General features: G+C 60.2%; 1 protein-coding gene across 50 annotated transcripts; it reads right to left on the reverse strand.

The window, feature by feature from the left end:
• Positions 1-769: 769 nt before the first annotated feature.
• ABCA7 (ATP binding cassette subfamily A member 7) lies at positions 770-19,357 on the reverse strand. 50 transcript variants are annotated; one of them, XR_014837820.1, is made up of 48 exons: positions 18,670-18,727; positions 17,371-17,735; positions 17,189-17,282; positions 16,865-17,006; positions 16,665-16,783; positions 16,467-16,543; positions 16,046-16,126; positions 15,610-15,820; positions 15,388-15,527; positions 15,100-15,216; positions 14,719-14,886; positions 14,368-14,567; positions 13,899-14,075; positions 13,331-13,553; positions 12,967-13,188; positions 12,664-12,865; positions 12,262-12,372; positions 11,898-12,069; positions 11,475-11,606; positions 11,245-11,384; positions 10,873-11,010; positions 10,499-10,683; positions 10,346-10,409; positions 9,862-10,064; positions 9,559-9,619; positions 9,273-9,377; positions 9,034-9,188; positions 8,688-8,812; positions 8,508-8,606; positions 8,051-8,335; positions 7,825-7,857; positions 7,530-7,707; positions 7,272-7,441; positions 6,720-6,897; positions 6,373-6,488; positions 5,944-6,088; positions 5,733-5,856; positions 5,077-5,206; positions 4,885-5,005; positions 4,748-4,810; positions 3,445-3,551; positions 3,084-3,225; positions 2,813-2,907; positions 2,438-2,572; positions 2,255-2,358; positions 1,839-1,931; positions 1,128-1,368; positions 770-1,026 (listed from the first exon to the last, which is right to left on the reverse strand). XR_014837820.1 is itself a non-coding variant. In XM_085013372.1 (47 exons), exons 2-47 carry the CDS (start codon positions 17,434-17,436, stop codon positions 883-885), a joined length of 6,396 nt encoding a protein of 2,131 aa, XP_084869498.1. In that variant the 5' UTR covers positions 17,437-17,735; positions 18,670-18,727; the 3' UTR covers positions 770-882. The 50 variants fall into 50 exon arrangements, 31 of the variants coding, with proteins under 31 accessions (XP_084869498.1, XP_084869499.1, XP_020939935.2 ...); XR_014837835.1 differs by having other exon boundaries at positions 8,688-8,944; XR_014837821.1 differs by having other exon boundaries at positions 5,944-5,980; positions 9,862-10,094.
• Between the last annotated feature and the right edge of the window lie 226 nt (positions 19,358-19,583).

A 19,583-nucleotide genomic window follows, 5' to 3' on the forward strand; every position in this document is an offset into this window, starting at 1 on the left:
TCATTCTCCCCTCCCGGCACCCCCCTCCCCTGTGACCATCTCTTCTCTTGAGCCCCCAACTCTGAGCCTTCTCCCCTCTCCTTCCAGAGTCTCATCCACAAATCCCCAAACCCCAGTCCCTCCACCCTTCCCAACACTGGCCCCCACTGACCTCCAGTGGGAGGGGACGATCTCCAGGGCAAAGGGCATGCAGGCCACAGCCCCTCATGCCAAACCTGGCTCTCCAGGCCCAGGTCCATCCACAGACCCAGCCCAGAAGTCCCTTAAGGATCCTCTGACCACCACTCATGGCTCTGAAGGCCAGGATTGGGGGCAACGGCTGGCTGGTGGATGGGCTTCTGGCCTGGCTAGGAGGCCTGAGGTCCAGGCCACCCCTGCCGGGCTCCTCCAGCTGCCCCAGACATTCCTGAGCCCTGACCTCATGCCCACTTCATAACCAGCCACTCACAGGTACCGCCCTCAGGCGCCAGAACCATGTGGCCACTTAGGGGCTTGGGGTCCAGGGTCCAGGCTCTTAAGGGCACACCTGCACTGCACGTGTGACATCCCCAGGCCACCGCAGAGCCCTTCACAGCTAGGAGTTCAGTTGGCTAGGAGCCCCAGGCAGGCACACAGCAGCCACTGCAGAGACACTGACCCTCGCGCATACTTCATACTGCATCTGTGTCCCCACGCCCATGCCTCCACACACTCGGGTGGCAGAAACGTATACAGAGAACCATTTGTGGACAGGCATGCAGCCTGGAGCATGGGCACACGTGCACACTGCTTCACATCGGCTTTTCTTTATTTCCTCCAGGGAGTCTGGGTCCCGTGTCCCACCCCTCTGTCCTGCCTTCTTCACTTCCAGGGCCTCCCACCAGCTCCACAGAGGAGGGAGGCTCAGAGCACGGTCTCAGCCATACTGTGGTTGTCGAAGAACTGGGTGATGAGTTTGGGGCTCTGCGGGCCCGGCACAGGCTCAGTCCCCACTTCTGCCTCCTCCAGGTCCTCCTTCCCTTGATCCTCGGACAAGTACAGGAATACCTAGAGGTAGGTGGCCCAAGGAAGCAGGAGGGGAGGTCAGCAGGAGAGCCTAGCTCCTAGCCCCACCTTTAACCCCAGCCCCGGCCTGGCGCTGCGGTCACCTCCTCCAGCGTGGTCTGGTTCACAGAGAAGTCCTCCACGCCTTGCTTGGCGCTGTGCGCAGCCAGCTCTCCAAAGACGTGCGCCAGGGAGCAGCGCCCTCCCGGCGGTAGCTGGAATCGCAGGTGGCCACCGTGCGCCTCCCTCAGCTCGGCCCCTGGGAATGCCTCCTCCACGAAGGCCGCCGCCGACTTGGATCTTGACAAGGGCACCCGCAGGGTCAGCGTGTGACCAGTCCCAAATCTGCGGTGGGGTGGGGTGGGGTGGGGTGTGACCAGAGCTACTGTCCCAAGGCCCACCCTTCCTTACCACCCACCCACACCACCCTCCAGCTTGCTTCTGGACCCCTATACCTGGCTCCTCTTGAGCAACACCTCTGACCCAAACCCATGATGGTCCTCACCCTGCCTACATGCTCACCCCTACTCTAACCTGGCCTCTCTCAGGCCCCGCCCACTCAAAGCCTGCCCCTGTCCAGCTGTTAGGTCACGCCCACCTGCTCGACCCTCAGGCTTCCTCACAGAGACCCACTTTCATTCAATGGCCTTCACTTCCTCTTTCTTGGTCCAGCCTCAACCCTCTGGGCAGTCCACAATCCTTCTCTCTTCCCCGGGTACAGCCAGGTTGGCCCCGCTTGAATCCTCCTCTGGCCCTACCTACACTCCCACCCTCATCTGCCAGCACCCAGGCCCTTGAGCCCTCCCCCTGCTCACCTGCTTTTAAGGCGCTGTGCGCTGCCCAGACAGCGGAACCGCCCATTCACCATGATGGCCAGGCGCGTGCAGAGCGCCTCACACTCCTCCATGCTGTGGGAGCCCAGCGTCGTGAGCTCTAGCCGGGCCAGGACCAGCGGTGCCTGGCGCTGTGTTGCCCCTGCCAGGGACCCTCACCCTCCAGCTCTGGACCACCCTGTGCTCTGAACACGTCCTGGCCCAGACTGCTGTTCCCGGGGCAGGGTACCACCTCCCTGTGTCGTCCCACTCAGCCCTGGCACCCGCCCCCAAGGCCAGAACCACCCCACCCTGTGCGACCCTGTGCTCTGACAGCCTCTCCCTCGGGCCTGGTCCATCTATCTCCCCAGGTTGTAGTGCCTGGACCTGCAGGCCTGGGCATCTGGTTTTTGGCCCACCTGTGCGAGGTGAGCACCACGGAGCGACCCTGCCGAACCACGGCCAGGAGACTATTCCAGAGGAAGCGCCTTGCGCTGGGGTCCATGCCCGTGGTTGGCTCATCCTGGGAGGGGGAGAAGCTTAAGTGCTTAAGCTTAAGCGAGCCCCTCCCCCACCCCCACCCAGGCCCTGTCCCCACGCACCAGAAAGACCACAGCCGGGTCCCCCACCAGAGCCAAGGCTGTCGCCAGCTTCCGCTTGTTGCCACCGCTGTAGGTGCCCGCGGGCTGGTCTGCATACTGAGGGAGGCCCAGGCGGCACAGGCCCAACCTTGCTGTCTATGGCGGGCCAGAGTACAAGGAGCAGAGTGAGCATGGGGGGCCCAAGTGAGAATGAGAAGGAAGCCCAGAGAGAGTGAGGGGAGAGAGTGTGAGCAGGAGTGGGGGGAGTGAGTGGGAGGAGCTAGGGCCTCAGGCCGGAGGGGGCCAAGGGCGACGAAAGGGCGGGGCCAGGGCAAATACTGGGCGGGGCTGCTCCCAGAGTAAGGGAGAGGCGGGACCTGGAAGGCTTTGAACCACCTGGAAGCCCTAAGCAGGACTTGGAGTCCTGGGCGGAATGGACAAGGCCACAGACAGGAGGGTCCAGGGAGGTCCAGGAGGGAAGATGCAGACTCCTACGCAGAAAGGGGGCAGGTGCAGCCAGGATGACAGTGGGAAAGGGAGGTAGATCCAAGTGAGTGTGACGAAGCTGGGGGAGGGCAGGGGCACAGGACCCTGTGGGGGTGGAGCTGGACTGGGGAGGCAGCAGAGCCAGGGGCAGGGACTGGAGAGGTCGGGGGGGGGGGGTTACCTCGGCAACCTGGGCCTCAGGAACCCCACGCAGGCGTGCAAACAGCTCTAGGTGCTCACGGCCGGTCAGCAGCTCAAAGATAGCATCTGACTGAGGGCAGTAGCCCATGCAGCGGTGAGCTGCAGCTGGATCCCGGGTCACACTGGGGATGGGGGACAGGGAACTCAGGGAATTGGCTGGGCCCTGGCCATGCTGGGGACGAACAGGGATCTCAGGGTCCACCCGCCCTGGTAAAGGACAGGAGGTGTCTCAGGGCCAGATGCACCTACAGGGGTGGGGGTCGGGGACTCAGGGCCAGCCTGACTTGGTCCATGCAAGGGAGTGTGGGGTGGGGAGGAACAAGGGCACTGGGGCCCCTCACCTGTGGCCCGCCAGCATGGCCTCACCCCCACTGGGCAGCTTATCTCCAGTCACCATGCGGAATGTGGACGTTTTCCCCGCTCCGTTCACACCCAGGAGCCCGAAACACTGTGGGTACACCCAGATGGTACTCACAGAGGCTCTGGCCCCTTGTCCCTGCAAGTCTGATTTCTGGGGTGGGTCTGTCAGATTCTACCTGGAGGGGACCCTAGGGGCAGATACTGGAGTGTGTGGGGCATAAAGCTGTCACTTAGCAGGGATGGTGGTTGGCACACAGCATGTGTTTAAGCAATCTTGGCACACAGTAGGTATCCTATAAAGGTCACACATAGCCACTGAGCCATACCTATCAGCCAGGAGACTTCTGAAAGTTTCCTGCTATGCAGTGGGTACCTGATGACAGTGGCACCCAGTAAGAATTCGGGCTGGGTGCACAGTCAGCCCAGTAAATTTTGGGTGCACACAGTGGGCACTTGATAAAGAGTGATGGCAGTTTACACTAACACATCACACTTGTCCACAGGTGTGTGCTGGCCCCTAGTAGGTGGGCAGTAAATGGCCCACAGAAGAGAAGTTTGCATGAAGTAATTGAATGTGAATTAGTACAAAGCAGGTGCCTAATAAATACTGCTGTTAGCAAGTTCTTGATATGTACACAGAGGGAGCTCAATAAATGCTGTTAGTGCTTGATAAAAGTTGATCATCACAAAGGTGACATTCAGGGAGTTCCCGTTGTGGCGCAGTGGTTAATGAATCCGACTAGGAACCATGAGGTTGCGGGTTCGATCCCTGCCCTTGCTCAGTGGGTTAAGGATCTGGCATTGACGTGAGCTGTGGTGCAGGTTTCAGATGCGGCTCAGATCTCGTGTTGCTGTGGCTCTGGCGTAGGCCGGTGGCTACAGCTCTGATTCAACCCCTAGCCTGGGAAGCTCCATATGCCGCTAGAGTGGCCCAAGAAATGCCAAAAAAAAGACAAAAAAAAAAAACAAAGGTGACATTCAGTACAATTTTGGTTCGCAAAAGGGGGCTCAAGGATGCTTTAGTGTATACAATTGGTACTCAATAAATGTTGGCACATGATAGGTGCTTAAGATAACTGGCACATGTGTGGGAGCCCAATAGGTGCTTAGTCATAAATTTGTCCTCAGTAGGATCTTACTAAAACTTTACCACACAGAGTAGGGATCAATAAATGTAACCATGCAGTAGATCCTGAATGAGAGTTTGGGGAGCTCAAATGTTGGCAGCCAGTAGGTGCTCAATAAAAGTTAGCAGATGCACCAGGACCTCCACCCTGGACTTACCTCACCTGGGGGGATCCCCAGGCACAAGCGGTCAACAGCCGGTGTCCTCTGCCCAGGGTATACCTGAGAAGAGTGTAGGTCCATGAAAAAGGTCACTGGCCCAGGGGGAGCCCCCCAACCCAGCACTCTTCACTCACCTTGGTCAGGTCCCTCAGGACCAACACATCCCCCTGGGTGGCCCCTTGCATGACCCGTTCCCGTTCACGGGCCACATCCTCATCCTCCTCTCCCAGGGGGGGCAGCGGCCTCAGCTTGGGTCTGAGGACAGAAACGTCAGTGGGCCCAAAGCCAGACCCCAGTCCCTGCCACCCACCCCGGTCCCCACTGACTCTGGCAGGAGGCGGTTGCGGTGCTGCAGCAGGAGCGTAAAGAGGAGGAAGATGGGCCCCTGTATTGCCATGGCCAAGAGGTTCTTGCCGACCACCTCCCAGCGCAGGGGTGACTGGAAATGCCCATCTCCTGGGGGGACATGAAGGAGGGATCAAGTCATTTTGGAGGCTTGGTTTCTCTGCACCTCCTCATTTAAGTCACCTTGGGTTTGTTTTGTTTGTTTGTTTGTTTTGCCACGCCCATGGCATATGGAAGTTCCCAGGCCAGGGATCGAAGCCACACCACAGCAAAGACCTGAGTCACTGCAGTGATGATGCTCGATCCTTAACCCACTGTGCCACAAGGTAAATCTATCATATTGGGTTCTTAAGGGAAAGGATCAAGAACTGACGTGGCCACTTAGCTGGGGTCTAACTGGCACAGAAAACAGTATTATCACTACCTCCCTCATTTGGGGGCCTCAGACCTCTAGTGATATGACCAAGATGGAATTAGCTTTTATGGCTGCTTTGCTGCACCTCTAACTTGGCCACCATGTACCAGCCCCTTTGGGCCACCTAAGACTTCCCGTTCTCTTCCTGGGGGCTGCTATTTGTCCCACCCCTGTAGGACTGACTCTCATCTGGCACTTCCCCACCTAGAGGGAAGTTCTCACCCAAGCGCTCAAAGGCATCAGCCATGGCCTGGTTCCGCACCATGTCGATAAGCCCCCGGCCCAGGCAGAAGTGGGGAAAGATAAGGAAGACCCGTTTCAGGATCCGGCTCACCTCCTGCAACTTCTGCTCAGGGGCAGGAAGAAGGAAGTGGGTAAGGGGCTGAGGCGGATGCCCAATCCAACCCTAGATCCAACTGTTGTGGGGCCCTACCTGATCAGAGAAGAGCTCAAGCACGAAGGTGGCCATGCTGCCATTGATGCCAATAAAGAGGTTGATGCAGGTGAGTACAACATATGCCGTGCTGGGCACGGAGAAGAAGAAGGAGGCTGGGTACATGAGTGGTGTGATCGCCCAGCTGAGGGGTAACAGAAGCCCCTGTCACTGCCAGACAGGGGCTGAGCAGCCTTGAAAGGAAACAGATCTCTCCTCCCAAATTCTGTGTTGTAGGCCTCTAGAATGTGGGCCAGGACAAGATGAGCTTTTAAGGTCACCTCGCCATAGCACTGAATTGGATCACTCTTGGGGCCCCCAGACTGCCACATCCTCTTCCTTAGGAACTGCTACAGAGTCCCACCTGCCTCAGGAGTATTGGGGGGGGGGGGTAAGTAAGAACAAGCCCTACAGGACTAGAGGCCTCACCCATACAGGAGTAGCAACAGCAGGAGGGCCGGCAGGTTGGCAGGGGCCACGTACGCCTTCTGCTGGAAGGCCAGAAAGATGAGCACCACGATGCACACTGGCACCAAGTAGTTACACTGCATTGGAGAGAGCAGTTACCTCCCACAGGGTACAGGGGAAAGGAACGGGCACCCTCAGCACTGCGCCCTACCCCAGCCTCCCTGGACTTTCTGTCGCAGTATAGGAGGTCTCTGACAATTCCCAAGTCTTCACTCAGGCCACCCTAGACAAGCCCTTGCCCAGAAAGGGCCAGAAGGGGCAGTGGCAAGTGGTGGTGGGGCCCCCACCCCTCTAGGCCGTCCCCGTACCATGTCCCAGAGGAAGTTGCCAAGCCAGTAGAGAGTGGGGGGCAGCCCCCCAACATACTGCAGGTGTTTGGCTCGGGTGACACGCTCATCAATGAGGACCAGGGTGAAGCTGGCCGGGACGAAGGACATGGCAAAAACCACACAGATGGAGACAAGTACGTCCACCGAGGAAGCCATCCTAGGGGTGAGGGTTCATGGGCTGCTCAGAGCAGAGCTGGGCAGGCCCCTGAGGGGACAAAGGTCCCCAGGGCTGACATGGCTGGGGAATATGGCCGGAGCCACTTTGGGTTGTTTGGCAGAGAGAGACTGTCCAGTCTCTAGTTGGGTGAAGATTGACGTGATGAGGAGGTGTGGGCAACTGTAGGATGTAGGATATGGGAGTCCAGCCTTGGGGGCCTGACAATGTCCCATTACTTTGGCCAAGGGAGCAGAGAGGGCAGTTCCCGTTCCCCATGTACCCAGCAAGCATGTGGAAGAGGGTAATTCCAACTCCCATCACCCAAAACAACAGAGGAACTGAGGCGGGGGGACATACAGGGCGGGGGGACTCACAACGTGACCTCAGACAGCTGCTCCTTGGTGAGGTTCAGGGGGTGGTTGAGCATGGTGATGCTATGGTTGTGGCGGGCGTGGCCTGGTGGCAGGCGGGCATGTAGGAGAGCATTGTTGGCTCGGTTGACAAAGGCCACCATGGCGTGCCAGCCCTTGTTGTTGAACCAGATCTGAGGTGGGGTCAGGGCCGAAGGGGTCAGGGTGCTGGGGACAAGCCTGTCCCTGCCTGCTCCAGCCTGCTACCTCTCCACTTCCCACCTTGAGGCTGTCCTGAGTGTCCTGACCAAGAGCCCACTCAGTGAGGCTGTTCAGGATTCGATCAAAGGCCCCGCCGGGCTGGGGGCTCAGCAGTGCCCGCAACTCCTCCACCGAACGGCTCACCTCAAGCTCCGAGGGCAGGCCAGGGTCTCGGCCCCCCAAGGAGAAGCCCCCATACCTGTGGGACGGTGAAGGCAGGAGGGACAGTCGAAGGTTGGGGAGGGTGGGGTGGCAGTGTCCCCAGTGGGCGGGCAGAGGGCACAGGAATGGAGCCCAGGCAGGGGACCCTCCTCACCTGACTTCGTTCACCCATTTCTTGGTCTTCAGGCTGAGGGAGAGACAGACAGACAGAAAGGCGAGTGAGAGAGAGAGACAGAAAAGCTGGGGAGTCGGGTGAGATAAATAAAGAGGGGGATGCACGGACGGCCCTCGGGCCAGAGCTGCAGGCTGGGCACAACCTCCCTGGACCAGCCCACCTCTGCCCAGAGGAGCCACGCAGCTGAGTCCAGGGAGGCGCTCACCCCTGGCGCACCAGGCGTGGGTAGGTCTTGACCAAGAAGTCGGACAGGTTCCGGCCTGTTAGGTTCTGGATTACTTCGCCTGAACTGGTGGATGCCTGGGGCGGCGGGGGGCCACCAGCCGCAGTGGGACAGTCAGGCAGCAGGCGCCGGGCACCTGGCCGGCTGCACTGACAGGTGGGGGATGGAGATTCCGGGGTCCAGTTGCCTCTGGCCAAGACCTTGGCCACGTCTGCAGGAATCTCGGGCACTGAGAACTGGCAGCTGGGCTGTGCGCACTCTTGAGCCCTGCAGGGGCGGGGCAGGGCAGGGCGGGGCTGGGACACAGGGCTTCCAGGGCTGCTGGAATGTGGAGGTGCCCAGCTCCCAAGCAGGCATGGGGGGGGGGGTGCTCTGGCACCCCGGGGCCCACTGGAGCTGAGGCTAGAGAGGAACAAGGTCCAGGCTGGCGAGCCCTCACCTGGTGGAGTTATTTTTCAGGTAAGGCTGCTCCAATCCCGCCTCCTCCAGAAGTGCCTCGAGCAGGCGGGCACGTGCAGGGTCCCTCGGGGCATCCTCGCTGTGCGGTCAGGGAGGCAGGGTCAGGGCTAAGCACAGGCCCTGGCTCTCCCACCACCAGGCCCCTCTTTTCTGCACCCACCTGAAGAAGGATACCTGGGTGCCATACATGCTGGCACTGAGCTGCAGAGCTGGGTAGAATCCGAAGGGGGGCACGATGAGGCTGAACACCAGCGCCAGGCCCACAAAGAGGGCAGGCAGCACAATCTGAAGGACCAACAATCAGCTGCCCCCTGGGTCCACCCTCCAGGCTTGGCCACAACCCTTCCCAGTCTTGCTCTAACACTGTCCATGGCTCCCCAGTGCTCTCAACAGAAGTGTTCAATGTGCAGGATGCACCTGAGTTAAGCAGACGAATTAGGTCACCAAATAGAGAACAGACACCCAGGGTTCCCCGTGTGCCCTCCCTGCTACCTGGTCCCCCTCACCTGGGCGAATAGGCCACGGCGGCTGCGGGAGGCAAGCAGAAAGCGCTTGAGAAGCAGGGCCCAGAGCTGCTGGCGGGTCAGTGCCCAGCCCTGCAAGCGGTCTGCGGTATCTGGCCCAGAGCCCTGCAGAGCCTGTGTCTCGGGGGCAGACCCAGCTGTGGGGAATGGGAGGGTCAGTGCTCATGCCCTGGGGGCCAGGAGGGACCACAGAGCCACAGAGTCAGGTGGGGACAACTCACCCAGTGCCCCATCCTCAAGGGCTGCCTCCTCTGGCAGAACCTGGAACCGCGTGGTCATGTCCCGATGAGCGATGCCTGAGCATGGGTGCTGCCTCCGTCTACTGTCTGTGAAGCCGCAAGGGTCAGGGTCAGGGTCAGTGTTCAGTCTGGGGTCTGGGTTAAGGTCAAAGTAAGGAATCAGGGCTGGAGGTCAGGGCTGTGGCTTGGGCCATGTCAGCCAGGGATCAGGACTTAGTCTAAAGTCAGCTCCAACTCTGGACCAGGGTGAAGGGTCAAGGACAGGGACCTGGGGCTGCATCCTCTGGGCCTGTGGCCACAGCACAATCTTCCACCACCTTCAGGAATATCTGGGGAAACAAAGCAGGGAGCTCAGAGTCTGGGGACACACAGGAGGGAGAGGGAGGGACTCCAGAGCCTCCTATCCCTCATCACTTTGGGTCCCCAGGCCTCCCCAAGGCCGCTGCCTGTACCCAGCCTCCTCCCCAGGAACCCCAGCTGACAACAGGCAGACTCCTCTTCATCCTTCCAAGCACCACCTCCTCCAGGCAGCCCTCCTCCAGGCCCCACCAACCTCCTCCAGCAGCCGTACCTCCTCGAGGCTGGTGTCAGAGATCCCATAGCCAGCCAGCCCCAGCTCCTCCAGCCGCTGATCCAGCTCTTGGAAGAGCCCAGCAAAGCTGCCATCCAGGGCACCCTTGTAGGGCAGCGTCAGCACCAGCTCATGGGGCAGCTCCTCCACCAGCCGTGCCCCAGGCACCTGGCGCTGCACCAGGGCCAGCAGCTGGACTGCACCTGCACAGGCGGCAGGAGACATCAGGGGCCCTATGGGAGGTTACTCCCTGGATCCTGCCCCCTCCCTCCCATCCCAGCCCCCCAGGGAAGGGGCCTGTCCTTGAAGGCAGAGGTCAGGATAAAAAGCCTGAGGACAGGACTTGACTGGGTTTAGGGCCAGAATCCACCTAGGGTCAGAGGTCAAGGGTAGGTTTGTGGGTGAGCTTAGTCCAGGTCAGGGGTCCAGCATGGGGTCGTGAATCCATTGCTTCTCACTCTGGCTCTCCCACCCCAGCACTCACCGGCAGTGCTGCTCTGTTCTCTCTCCTGCTGGGCATCCATGCTGTCCTTCAAGGCAGTGTCACCCTGCAGGCAGAAGGCCATCAACTGCCATAGTCATCAGAGCTAGACAGAGCCTTGATGGCCAGGGGTCGGAGGTCAGCTCCAGCCCTCACCTTTCTGCTGGCAGCCAGGGCTAGGGGACCTTTTGCCAGTGTCAGGTAGTATCCAGAGCCCAAGTGATGCCGCAGGAAGAGTGGGGAGCCACAGCAACACAAGCGGCCGCCTGCCACCACTGCTACTCGGTCTCCCAATAGCTCTGCCTCATCCAGGTGGTGGGTGGAGAGAATCAGTGTGCGACCTGGGCATGGGACCCAACCCACAATGTACCATCAGGCTGCAATGTCTCTGCCCAGGCTCTGGTCTCTGTCTTACACAGTAAACTCCTACTCACCCCTCAAAACCCCATCCCCAGTACCTCTTTGTCAGAAACATCTTCTGGCCTCTTAAGCAGAATCCAGGGGAACCTCAAGCTAACCCCAATTCTTACCTTTGCGGTATTTGAGCAGCAGCTCCCAAATGCCTCGGCGGGAAGCAGGGTCCACACCAGCCGTGGGCTCATCCAGGATAACAACTCGGGAGCCCCCCACAAAGGCAATGGCCACTGAAAGCTTCCGCTGCATCCCACCTGGGTTGGGACAGAGTAGGGTTCTCAGCACAACCCCACTCCCAGTCTTGGGTAGGGCTCCCTCCCTTCTCCCTGTGCCTTTCCCGACCTGCCGGGACCTCAGAGCCTGGTTCCTCCTAGGTATCCCAGATCTGCCATCTTTTCTGGCTTCCCACCATCCTCGGGATAAAATCCCAGCCCCCTCCTTAGGGTTAGGGTTAGGGTTAGGGTTATGCCTCCCCAGGCTGGACTTACCTGAGAGGTGGCATGTCTGTGTGTGCCGCTTGGGGACGAGGCCCACGTCCTGCAGCAGACGGTCCTGCTCTGGGCCCACAGCAGCTGCGCTCAGACCCTTCAACCGCCCATAGAACCAGACATGTTCGTCCACGGTCAGCCTGCGGCCACGGGTGAAAGACAGGGTGGCCACTGCAGTGGGCAGGAACCCCGAGAACACCCAGCCCTGCCCCAGACCCACCGAGACGCACATGTCAAACAGCACGTTGTACTGGGGGCAGACGCCCAGGTGGGGTCGGATGGCTGCCATGCTGGACCGGACATCGTGGCCCAGGACACGGGCGGAGCCACCCGTGGGTGGAAAGAGGCCGCTCAGGATGGACCTGGGGGTGCAGGGGTCTCAGTGGTGGCTGCATTAGAGGTGGAACCAAGGCCCCCAGAGAAGAGCATCAGCACTTACAGGGCAGCTACTCTAAGCCCAGACTAAAGGGGAAAGAAAATGAGGCTCAGGAAAACGTCCCTCCCCCTGTACAGACAGAAACTTCTGACCCAGCTGCCTCCCCCTTGAACAGCTGTGCAAGCTGAGGCCTGAGGAGGAGAGGGGAGGGGAGGGGAGGGGAAAGAGGGAGGGGAAGGGAGGGGTGGGGGAGGGGGGCGGGGAGCAGACTGCTCACAGTGTGGTGGTCTTGCCCGCTCCATTGTGGCCCAGGAAGGCGGTGATGTGGCCCTGGTAGAAGTCCAGGCTGAGCCCTCGCAGGGCTGGCTGCAGGTTGCCAGGAAAGTGCTTTTCTAGGCCCCGAATGGAGACCCCGGGAATCAGGCCAGGTGGGGCCTCTTCCACCAGCACTGTTGGAGGAGGGCAAGACTCAGCTGTGGAATCGGGGACTTAGCAGGCCAGGGTCTGTAGGAGTTAGGGTGGCCTCAGGGCGCCTGGGGAACTAGGGGTGTCCAGAGAATTGGGAGCTGCAGGAACCTGGGTTTAAGGGGACCTGGGGGACTGAGGCAGGAAAGTGGCTGCTAAGCTTTGCTGGGTCTCACCTTCAGGGTCCTGCGGGGCAGCGGGTGGGGCAGAACCATTGGGGGACCGAGGCCCAAACCAATAGCTCCTCCGAAAGGGAAAGTTCCACGGTTCGGGGATCCCATACTGGCCTGTGGGAATTAGTATTCAGTTACCCCTTGAGCCCATCCCCCTGGAGGGTGTTTCTGGCCACACAGCAGGGGTGAGAGCACCCAAGTAAGAGGTAGCCAAGAAGCCCCACCCACCTGCTTCAGGCTGTCCCACAAATGCCAACACCCGTTAGCTTGAGCGCACCTGCCAGGAAGCCCCACCCTCTCACGTCGGACCAGCCTCCAGGTACCCTGGTCTCTCAGTCCCATCCCAGCCCTGGTCCTGTCCCTCAGCCCAGCCTCCCTTTTGCTGGTATGCCTCCCCCAGCTCACCTGGGCACACGGCCTCCAGGTACCAAGTGGCGAGGCCGTAGAGTACAGCATCAAACAGCAAAAGGCCCGAGACTTGGGCCAAGCTGAAGACATCGGCGGCAGGCCCGGTGCCCATGTTGTGCCACTGCGCACCTTCTCCCTGCTCCTCCAGCAGGGCCAGGCTCTCGCAGCCAAAGCCAAAAGCCACCGGGGACAGAAGGCTCTGCAGGTTCAGGCAGGTGGGTAGGTGGGGCAGTGAGCAAGTGCGACTGAAGTTGCTCCCCTCCCCCCAACCTCCACCAACCCCACTAGCTGGGCTCTCACAGCGGCCACGCGGCCTCCCATGGGTAGCTGGTCCCGCCAGGCCACGCACAGCACATAGGGCAGATAGAGCACAAAGTAGGTGAGACCTCCGCAGGCTGCTGCCAGGTTGGCATGGGAGAAGAAGGCGCTCAGCAAGAAGCTCTGGACCACCGTGGCCACAGCAAAAGACGCCAAGAACAGGAAGAGTACAACCGGATGGCTGTAGGGGAGGATGTCCCCGAGCTGCGGGAGGCAAAGGGAGCTGGAGGGCTTACTCCACGTTGGTCAGTGACATGCAACTGCACCCACGAGGTGCCCCCTTCCTCTTACCCTCCCGCGTACACATGCACCCATCTGGGAGCCTAGAAGGCTGCAGTGCACCCACCTTGAGCACCAGCACGAGCAATGCGGTGCTGAGAAGGAAGGGCCCAAGGGAGCTGAGGAACCAGCCGAGCCACAGCACGGCACCGCTAAGTCCCATGGCCCGCATTGTGTAGCGCAGCCGCGTCTCCTTCTCACGCACCACAGCCTTCACCGTCAGCGCCACCGAGTAGATCCAGGCCAGTGTCAGGAACAGCGGCAGTGACCGGCTCAGCACGCGCAGGAACCTGGGGCAGTGGGGCAGTGTGGGAGGAGGCCAAGGAGCCCCCGCTGCTGGCATCCAGCACTACGGTTCCCACCCTGGCATCCCAAGGTGCCAAGGACTTCGCCTTCCCTTATCCCCAGACCCCTGATGGCACCTCAGAGTCCCAGGTGTCAGGCCATGTTCCCCCTGTGTCCAGAGAACCCAACACTCAGAGATCCCTGTTCCTCCTGCTACAGGTCACAGGGAGTGGTCCCTCCAAAGAGCAGTTCTCAGCCTTAACTGCATGACTGTTCCACACAGAACCCAGTCTCCATCCTGAGACTGGGGATCTGGCATCTAGGTGAACAAGTGAGAAGGGGGAGCTCACGCGTCGTCCACATAGCACGGGTAGGGCATCTGCTGCAGGTAGAGGCCGGCACGGGGCGAGGCGCCCGTGAGCACATGCACAGCTGCACGTTCCAGCAGGTCCTGCAGGTAGACGAAGCCGCCCCACACATAGCGCAGGTCTCTCAGGGGGTTAGCAGCCGGACCGGGGTCCCAAAACCTGAGGGGAGTATAGGAGTGGCTGGGACCTGCCCATCACAACTTTAGCTCCACCTTCACCTGCTAGCTCAATTCTGGAACTAACCCCTACCTGCCAAGTGCTCCCACCTCCCAGAAGCCATGTTGACCCCGCCTACCAAGCCCTTGGACACGCCCCTTATACACCATAGGCCCTTCCTACGAAGAACCCAAATTGTTCTAAAGAGTCCTGGGCTCCACCCAGCAAGGTCTCTGGTAGGTGGGATGCTCCCTGGCACCACCATTCCCTTGGCCCTGCCCCACAAGGCCCCCACCTGTCCCTGATGTTATTGGTTCTTGTGACGTCATCGATGTCCATGCGGATCTTGATGCGCACATGGCCAGGGCCTGAGAAGTCCTCAGGTCCCAGGAAGACAATGCCAGCCCAGAAACGGTGCTCGGAGATTAGCTCCAGGGCCCGCTCCACCAGGGCAGCCTCCGAGGGCACAGCCTCCAGCTTGTCCAGGGTCACGCACTACAGAGGGATCTAGGCATGGGTCCGATGTCCCAGGGTCCTCCCTGGACCTCAGAGCAGAGCCGTGGAGCTGTGCTTCCTCTGAGAAGTGCCCCCCGCCAGCAGGGCTGCCTCTGCCTGCAGAGATTCCCTCAACTGGATGGCCTCTCACCTCCATCACACGGCCCAAGGTGCCCACCAGGTGTCCCACATCAGCAAGGGCCTCCTGCCAGCTGTAGCTGCCACTGCGGGGATTCAGAAAGGCACGAAGGGCCTCCACCTGGTCCCGGCCTCTGGGTCCTGGCTGCCTGCTTCCTTTGTCCTGGATTTGCAGGAGCCTCTGGGGGGTGTGGGGGAAAGTGGGGGTCTGTATCAGGCACTTAGGAGCTGTTGCCCCCTCCTCCCATCCCTGCATCCTGAGCTCACCATGGACACCATGTCCCACCTCCACCCCCTTGCCCAGAAGGCCCTGCCCTTGGCCCAGATCCTCAGGAGAGGGTGACGTGCTCGGAGAGGCTGTGGGTGAATTTGCTGCCCTCCATCCTGTCCCCACCTGCAGCATGGCAACATTTGCACTGTCGTTCATGAAGGCAAAGAGCTGGGATCCCAGCAGCCCCCACACCTCCTGGATGTCCTTCAAGAGAGCCAGCTCCTGGAAGGTTCGGTTCACCTGCAGGAGGTGGGTGCTGAGGTCACGCCAGCCTGGCCTCTTCTGGGGATGCCTGGGCCCCCCTCCTGCTTCCTCCCCTCTGCTCCACCCTGTGTCTCTGAGCTGGCACATGCCCACATCCCTGCAAACTCCTACTTCTTCCAGATCCTGCTTCCCTGCCTGCTCCCTCACCTGGGTCATGAGCTGCCGGGTGAAGGGTGTGTCAGGTGCAAACAGTACTTTCCCCAGGACCAGAGGCTTGAGGCGCCTCCAGAGCAGGCGGGACACAGGGTGGGTGTCCAGGGACCCCATCAGCTCACTGCAGGCGGGGCCTAGGGTGGGACACCACATGAGGCCCTGCACTCATGTCCCTGCCCCCCTTCCCAGGCTGGGAAAGCTCAGTGGGTCACTCACTCAGGCTGCGGTCGGGTAGGGCCTGCACAGGCTCCTGCCCCACCAATTCCTTCAGGTCACTGGCCTCGTACCAGTTGAGGGAGGGCCCCTCTGGTTTGCTGGGCCCCTTGGCACTGCAGAGAGCTTCCACCACTACCTCCAGGGGGCCACCTGTCCCTTGGGGTCTCCGCAGCAGTGCCAACAGCTCTACCAGGCTAGGAAGTGCCAGGAGCTGGAGAGGGGTCCAGAGAACCATGGTAAGTCTTACTTTCCATGTAATCCAACCGCCAAACCTTCACCAATTCAGAGGACTCCTCCAGGAGCACCCTCTCCTCCTTCGGCACAAGTGCCCTCACCTAATCCACCGAGGGAGGGTGCCTGAGGTTGTCACCTCCCCATCCAGGCAGCCCACCCTTCTAGTTTCCTGGCTGGGGTCAAGGCTGCATGGGCTTCTTACCTCCTGGGCCAGGTCCTCTGCTGCCTCCACAAAGCTGCCAACGGACTCCTGGGCTTGGCCCAGGGTAAATCCCAGGGATTCCTGGGGGGAAGATGACTATGTGACCGTGACATTCACTGATGGCTCACTGATGCCAAGTTCTCAGGGGTTCCATACTATCTATCATAGACCCCATTTCACAAACAGGGAAATTGAGGCTGCAAGAGGTGCATGGACTTGTTCAAGATCTCAGGGCTGGAGTCTTTACTACCGTGCCAGATGTGGCCTGGCTGGACACTGACCAGACAAGAGGCATCACTCTGGGGACAGCCCAGGCAAAGGCCTGGAGGCTGGTCTGGGAAAGGCAGTGCTAGCTGCTGGGACTACGAGAGAGCAGTGAGCAGCATGCGGGAGCCTAACTGGCCTTGCCCTGCCCACTCACCCCTCGCAGCAGTGTCTCTAGCAGCTCAGTGGCCGAGGATGGTCCTTCCTTGGGCTGGTCACTCGGCAGAGACCAGGCTGCGGGAGTAAGAAGGCGCAGAAGCACAGGGTTGGGCAAAGCTTAACCTGAGACATGCCCCACCAGGTGCAGGTGGAGGCATAGAGCTCAGCTGGGGCCATGGGGCCCTTGCCTTCTCACCTGCCCTGGCTCCCTGGGCAGCCTTCAGTGTAGGCATCAGCTTCCTCAGACTGGCCAGCATTCTGCGGGCACTGGGGCTCCCCAGGACAGTGCGCACATCGGCCAGGAACCGGGAGACCCTGGGGACATAGAGAGGGCGGGAGGCACCGCTGACTGGGTGGGCACTTCCACACCCAGACTTTCTGCTGCAGCTGACTTACAGGGAGTCCTTGAAGTTGCTGAGGACGCCAGGCTCCTCGCCGGGCGTGGGCTGCGGGAAGCAGGTGTTGTTCACATTGCAGATGAGGCCCTGGAGCCAAGGGATGGTACCGGCTGAAGGAAGCGGCTTGTTGGAGAAGTGGCCTGTGGGGAAGCAGGCGTTGGGGCTCTGGCCTGCGTCCCCACCACCATTACAAAACAGAGTGCTCACTCTCAGCCATTACTCGAGTGCCCGGCGGGTGCTCCTGACTCTCACTAGAGCCCATGTGGACAGGGTGAACGTTGCCCCCTGTGCCTACCCAAAGTGCAGAACTCAGGAGGCTTACATTCATGCTGCTCGAGTGGGGGGTGGGAATGGCGGACCGCCACCAGAATGAAGAAGAGAAAGAGAGGCCACATCAACTCTACCAAGAGCTGGATCTGCGGTGGGTAGAACAGGCGAGGGGAGTGGCGCACAGGTGGGAGGCGCCCGGGCCACCCCGCCCTGGCCCACCCAGCTGAGCATTACCGGCTGTCTCCTGCGATACAGGAAATTCTTCCAAAGCAGCAGCATTAGCTGTGTCCAGAAGGCCATGGTGGGAATGGACAGGAAACAGGACTAAGGGGTCAGTCTGAGGACGAGCTGTGCGGCTGCGGGCAACTCCCTGTCCCTCTCTGAATCTCATCATCTATTCCACCGCGCTAGGTTCCTGGAAGCTCCGTTTAGAGCCCAGCAGAGCGTAGGCGCTTATTAAAGGAGCTCTCCTTTCTCCGGAGGGAATAGGGGTAAGCCAATAGGAGTCTTGCCCGAAGCCGTCCTCTTATCTGATTGGTTGCCGGGACTCACTCTCCCGCCCGGGCTGCGGCTGGCTTCGCTGCGGCGATCTATTAATCCTGCAGGGGGCGGAGCCTAGACTTAACTCTTTCCTCACCAGCCCCCACCCTGAGCCCCACTGAAGGGCTTCCAGCCGGGTCCTGTCCTCCAGCCTCATCTCTAAGCGAGGGAAGAGTTCCCTCCCACCCCCGGTCCCCGGTCCCCGGTCTTCCCCGATGATAATAGCAACGGGTATGTACTGTGCTGAGCATTTTACATGACAGGCTGGAAGAGGGGCCACCCTAGGCCCCCCCAGAGAGAGGTGACTCATCCAGCAGGAGGCACGGCCCCAGCTCCGCCCTCCCCTCCCTTATTCCTCGCTCAGAAGAAACACAAGATTCAGACTATGAATAAGGAGACGGGGCGGCGATGGAGGCTCCTGGAACCAGCGATTCCTGGTCCTGCCTGTCCCTTGCTTGGAACTGTCCAGCCTGGCCTTCTGCATCATTGTACAATGGGGAAACTGAGGCCGCCAGAGGTAGCAGGGAGTGGGCCCGAGGCCTCTGACCACCGCTCCAAGACTCTCCTTTCCGAGTGGCATCGGAGGGAGCGGCCTCAGTTTTTCTATTGATAAAATGGGGTAGAGAGCAGAGGGGCGTAGGAACCGAGAGAAGGGCTGCAGGTGTATGCTAGCAAAGCCCCTCTCAGGTGAGTCTAATGCTCCACCTTCCCTGTGAGAATTAGGGATTAGTTCTGCCGCCCCCAACACACTCCCCGGCAGGAAGTGAAGGCGAATGAGTCTGGATTAGGCTTGCACCTCTTAACTCCCACGGAATCTGCCTCTTCCCACCCATCTGCACCCTCGCATCTTTGCGTCTCAGGGCCTTTCCTGTCTCTCTCCGGTACCCTCGCACCGTTCCAGCCCCCAACACTTGCGGCTTCCCTCCGCCCGATAGAGGCTGAGGAGCGCGGTTCCTTTAAGAGGAAGTTTCCCCCCCCCTCCCCCCAACCTACCAGGGGCGCGGCTCCCCTGCAGCCTGCAGCCTCCTGCGCGAGATGCCGCGCCCGGACCCAGCCCGGCCCCGCCCCGCCCCGTCCTCTCCCATTGGCTTGTATACCCGCCATTCAGAGGCCGGATCAACAGGAGCCGCGCGCGCAGAGGGGGAAGACGAGGGTCAGAGCAGGGACGCGCTGAATCGGGTTTCTTAAAGGGATCGCTGGCTTCTTGCTGCATCACTGCGGGGAGGTGGGGCGCCTGGCTCATCCTAAGTGGGCTGGCCTGCGGACGCACCAGTTGGGCTGTCTTCTCTCGTTGCATAGCCGCCCGCAATACCGCAGCTCCTGTCTCCTGTCGCAGGAGGTTCCTTTCTCCCCACTCTACCCTGGAGGGCCCCAGCCCTAGCCAAACTTGCTCTAATGCCCTGAGACTCCACTTGGCCATCCCGAAAAAATGGGGGTTCAACTAAAGTCATCATTCGCTAATTCATTCATTCATTCCACAAACATTCCTTGGTCCCTACAGCGGCCCAGGCGACGGCAGAAGGTGGAGGGGCCCCCAACATTCTAAGATTAGACTCTTTGGTCATAATGGTCCCCCTGATTTTGAAGAAAACCTCTGGATGGTTCCCTCTCCAGGAAATTGGGTATGTTTCACAAGATCATGATGAAGATGAAACAAGTGTGAAGAGCTCTGAGCTCCGTGAAAGGAGGTGGTTTCTTGTTGGGACTTTGAGGATGAATAGGAGTATGCTAAAGAGGGAACTCCAGGCAGTGATTGCACAAGCAAAAAGCCTAGAGGCTGGATGAAGCCACATCTCCCCAGGCTGGTCCTGAGGATTTACTCAGAGGTTTGCCCTTTGCCCCCCTAGGGCCCCAGAAGGGATCCAAGCCACGTACCTCCCCCCAGGCTGTCTTGGACACCAACTCCT

Source organism: Sus scrofa, chromosome 2, assembly GCF_054392235.1.
Source record: "Sus scrofa isolate SSC_HxYL_T2T_F1_AM1 chromosome 2, Sscrofa_HxYL_maternal_Yorkshire_Landrace_v2.0, whole genome shotgun sequence".
In the NCBI taxonomy this organism is placed as follows: domain Eukaryota; kingdom Metazoa; phylum Chordata; class Mammalia; order Artiodactyla; family Suidae; genus Sus; species Sus scrofa.